Consider the following 6398-nt stretch of genomic DNA (forward strand, 5'->3'; position numbering starts at 1 on the left):
TCCAACTTTCACCGCCCAGCCACCAGTAATCATCCATGCACCTCGCTTGTGGGTTTGGATCTACTCCAGGCTGCAGGAGTTGGCAAACTTCTTTGATTTTGTCATCTTTGGCAGTGGCAGTTGGTGCATGCATTTGAATAATGGTCAGATTCTTCCCTGGTCTTCTTTGTGCGTGGAGCAAAACGACTTGAACAGACGGTTGCAAAGGGCAGGTCAAGAAGACTGAGTAAAGGGCCAGTGGCGAAGTGAATTACTTGGCCTGGGCTCCGCTAGACATGGTCTTTGTGACTCCCACCACGTGACTGGGCTGTAGTTGCTGTTGGGTGGCGGCATTGAATCCGTCCCAGCTCGTCGTGACTCACAATCCAACAGAAACAAGCGCCGCCTGGCTCTGCGCCGTGCACGCAATGGCGTTTATGTTTGAGCTCTTCCATGCAGCGATGGGGTCAATCCAGCTCGTCGAAGTTAAGTCTTCCCCTTTTAGTTTGCCCCGATACTTGCCCAAGCATGATGGAGGAGGACGAGACGAATGTGAGGTGCCTGTGGCCCACTAGGGAGCTTGGCTTGCTTGCTCCTCATGAATGTCAATAAGGTGCATGGCACCCCGGTGGGCGCAGGACCGTACAACTAAGATGGATAGAACCCTGATGAGGGGATGGGTCCATTGTGTCATTCGACTAGGTGTCAATGAGCCATTCCAGAGACCAAAAAGGAGGTTCTCACCACTGTCGAGAACAAAGAGCCAGGGGGGAGGCACATCCTTCGGATCCAGGGTCTCTGTGCTGAACGGCCTGGATCCAAGAAATGGAGGGTGGTGACACCAGGGTCAGTTGGCAAGAAGCCGTGACAGAGAAACAGAGGCAGTAGAACTAAGAGCATAAGGCAGAGCAGTAGGCTTCCCAGCCCCTCAAGCAAGAAAGCCGAGTGCCTTCAGGCAGGACTCTTACTGGCAGAATGGGTTGCCCCTGGGCAATGAATTGGGAAGGGAGAGGGCAGTCTGGCTTGCTAGCCCACTGAGGTAGTTAGTTTATTGTGCCAACCTGGCCGATAAACACACATGGGGTTAATTGAAGGGCGGAGAGATAAATGGCTCAGTGAGCCTCGCCTTTCTAGTTCTCAGGTCTCTGGCTTTCTGATGGTCGGACCAGGGTGCAGATGCCTTAGCCAGTTCCTGCTTTAGCTGGCAAGGCTCACTTCTTGCAGGACGTCCCTGAGGAGAAGCCACATGGACCTACCCCGATGCAGCCCTGCGTGCTGGAGCAGCCGTGTGAAGACCCCTGTCAGTGCTGAGATGTTTACACATTCACTGACTCAGCTTTCCTCCTGCAGTCAGCATCATTGCCTCTGTTTTGTGAGATGGAGGAGGACTTTGTGGATTGGTGTTGGCTATATGGGTTAATGGGTTAATGTTGGACTTGTGGGCTTGGGCAGCACTGGGTTGGGATGTTTTCTTGATGCGCACTTAACCTTTATATAAAACTCTCTCTTATACATGCGTTTCTGTGGATTTGTTTCCCTAAAATACCCAAACACACCCACAGAGTTAGAGCTGAGATTCTGTAGGCCCAGACTTATGGGTAGAATGGGATACTTTCAGCCATGTGTTACCAGTGCCCCGCGAGCTTTGTGACCCTTGCCCAGGCAAGGTAGAGGCCAAAGGGAAAGGGGGCTGAGAGGCTGAACGCTTGCGTGTGCCTGCAGGCACTGCTGAGAAGAATGCCTTTGTGGAAGAACTGTATCCCAAGCATTTCTGATCCTGAATTGTAACAGAGTCCTCTCTGACTCGCTCTGGACACGTCATCAAGAGAAACCAATGGCTGGAAGAAAACGTGCTTGGTAAAGTAGAGCGAGGGGAGGCAACACGGGTGAGAGCGGCCTTTGGGGAGATGGATTGGCACCAAAGCTACCTTCGCTGATCCTGGTGATTGAGGATGATATGAGTCAGCGCAACATTCCTTTCTGTTGTACAGAAGGGCCTTGAGATGATGCTACCTTTACAGAAGCTGGTCATCTATCATGTATTTATCATATATCATCATGGGAGAAAAATGAGGCCTGTAGGTTCACTATGAGTCGGCATTGACATGATGCCAGTGAGTTTGGCTTGGGATTTCATGTAATATCATCATATTATAAATATAATAATGTATAAAATATATAAAAATCATGTAACAGTGGTTCTCAACCTTCCTAATGCTGCGACCCTTTAATACAGTTCCTCGTGTTATGGTGACCCCCCAACCATCAAATTATTTTCGTTGCTACTTCATCAGTGTCATTTTGCTACTGTTATGAACCTAGCGACCCCTGTAAAAGGGTCGTTCAACCCCTCCAAAGGGGTCGCGACCCACAGGTTGAGAACCACTGTAATATAAGAATATCAAATCAGAACTGAACCTATAGGGCAGGGTAGAGCTGCCCCTGTGAGTTTCTGAGACTGTAAACCTTATGGGCGCAGGCCTCAGCTCTCTCCCACTCGTGGTTTCGATCTGCTGACCCTGAAGTTAGCAGCCCAGTGTGAAACCCGCTACCCCATCATGGCTCAATGCAATCATGCATTCTTTTTTTAATTGGTGGAGAACACGGATACAACAGGTGACGAGAACTTTTAAAAAATAAGGCAAATGGGGGCAAGAAAGGACGACAGAGAAAGGCTAGTGAGATGCCACGAGGTGAGAGAGAGGCGAATAATGCCAACTGAATCTGAGATCGCCCTAGCCAATTGCTCGCAGTTCCTAAAGATACCGTGAGGTGGCAGTATCCCGACGCCGGTCTACAGCCTCCCAAGGTCTCGGAACAGTGGGAGGTTTGCCTGCACAGGCTTCTGACTTTCAGGATATCTTCCACCTCACTTCCCCACCCCGCGCAAGCCCTAGGCGACGAGTGACCTTTCCGCCTGAGACACCCTCTTTTCACCACTCTGCCCAGTTTAAACAAGTCTTTGTACTTGACCCTTTCCGGCTGGGCCCTGAGGCACCTGGGCCCTTTCCAGGCCCGGAGATGGGGCTGAGATGAAGGTGTGGCAGCCTGGGGCAAGGCCAAGGAAAAGTTCTAGGGCTTTGGAGTCAGTTGTCTCAGCCTTCTGGGAACCTAGGGTCCAGTCCCCAAACCCCTCCTCCCTCAGACCCAGGAGATCTGTCCCAAACCCTCCTTCCTTAGACCCAAGATTCCCAAACCCCCTTCCTTCCTCAGACCCAAGAGTCCTGTCCCCACCTCCTTCCTCCTTCAGACCTGGGACTCTGGGTTCCCAGCCCCCTGCGCCCTCAGACCCAGGAGTCCAGTCTCCATAGCCCACCTCCCAAGCCCCTCCTCCCCTCAACCCCCCTGCTGTCCTGCTGGGCAGGCCTCCACCCTGAGGTCCTCTGATACATCTCCTCTCTCCCTTCTGCGGAGACCTCCCTCTCCCCCCTGCACCCCCCATCTCCCTTTCAGCGTCCAGGCTGAGGCGAGGCTGAGTCACCGGGCCATAGTAGTCGGCTCTGGGGCTCTGAGTCAACCCTCCAGGCCACCCCAGCCCCTCCCTGGGCTGGAGGGAACTAGCCAGAGCTGCACATCCTGCAAAGCGGACCCCCGAGGGCAGAGCTTCCGTGTGGAGGCAGGTGTCCTTCCCACGGTGACCTCACCGCGCCTATTTCTGTGTTCCTGTGGTCATCCCTTCCTGCTCTAACGTCCAAGTCTGGGTCTGCCTCCTGCTGCCTCCTCTTCGCCTCCCAGTCACCCATCGCTGTGAATCGTTGTCGCGCCGTCTCCCGCGCCCCCTCTTCTCAGCCGCGATCCCTTCTTTTTTTCCGTCTCTTCCCCGCCCCCACCCTTCTCTTTCTCTCTCTCTCTCTCTCTTTCTCTCACTCTCCTATCTGTGGCTTAAATCTTCTCAAGGAATGTGATCAGACCTTGAGTGGAGCATGTAAATCCGAACGTGCTGTGCATCTGCACAGGACACAGCAAAGTTAAGGGCATCATAAAACTCTGTCTCCCTGCGTGTCCGTCGGCCTTTCCGTCCCGCGCCCCTTCTCCGGCAGCCCTGCCCTGGGCAGGAGCAGCAAGCCAGTGCCGTCTCCCTCCGGGCGGCGCCAGGCTCGCCATTAGCTGGCTCTCCGCGGCCGGCTGGCCCTCGGGCCCCAAGAGGAGCAGGGAGGGGACTGCATGGGTAAGGAGGCCCTGGCTGTGCCCGTGAACAGGGCAGGGTCACCAAGGCAGAGGCCAGCCCAGAGAGTTACAGAGAGAGCCACAGGGCCGAGAGACAGAGACACAGACCAAGAGGACGACCGAGGGTCACAGAGGCAGAGAAAGGCTATGGGGAAAGAGAGCGCCACGAAGGCAGAGGCAGAGAGAGAAGAGGGGGGTCGAAACGCCAAGAGACACCCCCCCCCCACCAAGAGTCAGAGATGGAGAGGCACAGAGGTACTTCAGACAGACAGGGAGACACAAAGGCACACGGAGAGAGCGACAGACAGATAGACAGACCCCAGGGGTTGGGGCGGAGAGCGTGAGAGAGGGGTCCAGGAGCCCCGAGGAGGAGAGGGGCATCCTCGGTGCAAGGCACCATCCCTCTCCTGCCCCGCTGCCTGCTCGCGCCCCGAGTGGAGTGGAAACCATGCGTGTGAGTTGGGGCGGCCCCCCAGGCACGGGTTGTGTTTTTGTCACCAGGCGTGTCTGTGTGTGTGGTTTGGTGTTTCTGGGTGTGTCCATGTGGTGTGTCGCCAGACATGCCTGTTCCTGAGTGTCTCATCTCTCTGTGGCCGCCAGGTCCACGTCCCTGCATGACGCGGACCCCAGGGGGGCGGGGGAGAGAGGGGTTTGCAGGGCTTCTCTGAGAGTAGCATGCGCCCACAAGACAGCCACTCTCTGAGCTAGGGGGTAGAATGGTGGTGCCAGTATGTCCATATGACGGCTTTGCCTTCCAACTCAACTCACCGCTGACTCCTAGCGACCCTACAGGACAGGGTAGAACAGCCCCTGTGAGTTTCCGAGACTGTAACTCTTTATGGGAGTAGAAAGGCCCGTCTTTCTCCCTTGGAGCAACTTGTGGATTTGAACCGCGGACCTTATGGTTGGTAGCCCAATAGGTAAGGACTATGCCACCAGGACTCCTGCTGCCCCCAAAGGTCCAAACTCACTGCCATTGAGTCGATCCTGACTCACAGCAACCCTATAGGACAGATGAAACTGTAACTCTTTAGGGGAGTAGAAAGTCCTGTCTTTCTCCCTCGGAGCCGCTGGTGGTTTCGAACTGCTGACCTTGTGGTTAGGATGCCAACATGTAGCCACTACACCACCCAGGCTCCTGCTACAGTGCTCAAGGAGGGTTTTAATCAGACCCCAAGCCCCCGTGTCCAGATCTGTGTGTCAATTTTGTGCTGCTGCTGCTCCGTTCTGCAGTAGGGGTCCCTCGGGAGTCGCTGAGCACCTCACTCTCTGCATTGCACCTGCTTTGTATCGCAGCGTTGTGCTGTGTTGACTGCGCGCCTGGCTGGTGTGGCTTTGTGTCTCCCTCAGTGATGTGGCCCTGTGTCTGGTGTTGGGAGTCTCGCCTGGCCCACCTCTCAGAAGGTGGCGTGTTACGCCTGCAGGTCGCGTTGTGCTGGAGTGTGTCTCTCCGTGTTGCCTGTGGGGCTGTAGGTACAGGATGGGCACTTGCAGAGCCAGCGGGTCCCAGCTGCTGTCTGTGAGGAAGGAGGAGTTTGTGGGAGAGGCTGGTGGGAAGTGTCATGTCCATGTGTTTTGTGTCACTGTGAGTGTGGTTTTATGTCACTGTGATTTTTGTGTCACTGCGTGTGTGTGATTTTGTGTCACTGTGAGTGTGGTTTTGTCACTGTGAGTGTGATTTTGTGTCACTGTGAGTGTGGTTTTGTGTCACTGTGTGTGATTTTGTGTCATTGTGTGAGTGTGGTTCTGTGTCACCGTGAGTGTGATTTTGTATCACTGTGAGTGTGGTTTTGTGTCTCTGTGAGTGTGATTTTGTATCACTGTGAGTGTGGTTTTGTGTCACTGTGTGTGATTTTGTGTCATTGTGTGAGTGTGATTTTGTGTCACTGTGAGTGCGGTTTTGTCACTGTGTGTGGTCTTGTGTCACTGTGAGTGTGGTTTTGTGTCACTGTGTGTGGTTTTGTGTCACTGTGTGTGTGGTTTTGTGTCACTGTGTGTGTGATTTTGTGTCTCTGTGAGTGTGGTTTTGTGTCACTGTGTGTGTGGTTTTGTGTCATTGTGTGCGATTTCGTGTCACTGTGTGAGTGTGATTTTGTGTCACTGTGTGAGTGTGGTTTTGTGTCACTGTGTGTGATTTTGTATCATTGTGTGAGTGTGGTTTTGTCACTGTGAGTGTGATTTTGTATCACTGTGAGTGTGGTTTTGTGTCACTGTGTGTGTGGTTTCGTGTCACTGTGTGTGATTTTGTGTCA

At 53.8% G+C, this 6398-nt stretch overlaps 1 protein-coding gene across 1 annotated transcript in view; it reads left to right on the forward strand.

Moving 5' to 3' along the window:
- The first annotated feature begins 507 nt into the window (after positions 1 to 507).
- Positions 508 to 6398, forward strand: part of KCNN4 (potassium calcium-activated channel subfamily N member 4) — a 28218-nt gene continuing 22327 nt past the window's right edge. The window contains exon 1 of the mRNA XM_004710542.2: positions 508 to 531. Coding sequence (XP_004710599.1) covers positions 508 to 531 — 24 coding nt within the window. The remainder of the gene's footprint in view (positions 532 to 6398) is intronic.

The sequence above is a fragment of the Echinops telfairi genome, unplaced genomic scaffold, assembly GCF_000313985.2.
Source record: "Echinops telfairi isolate 266 unplaced genomic scaffold, ASM31398v2 ScPeMD7_655;HRSCAF=1070, whole genome shotgun sequence".
Classification (NCBI taxonomy): domain Eukaryota; kingdom Metazoa; phylum Chordata; class Mammalia; order Afrosoricida; family Tenrecidae; genus Echinops; species Echinops telfairi.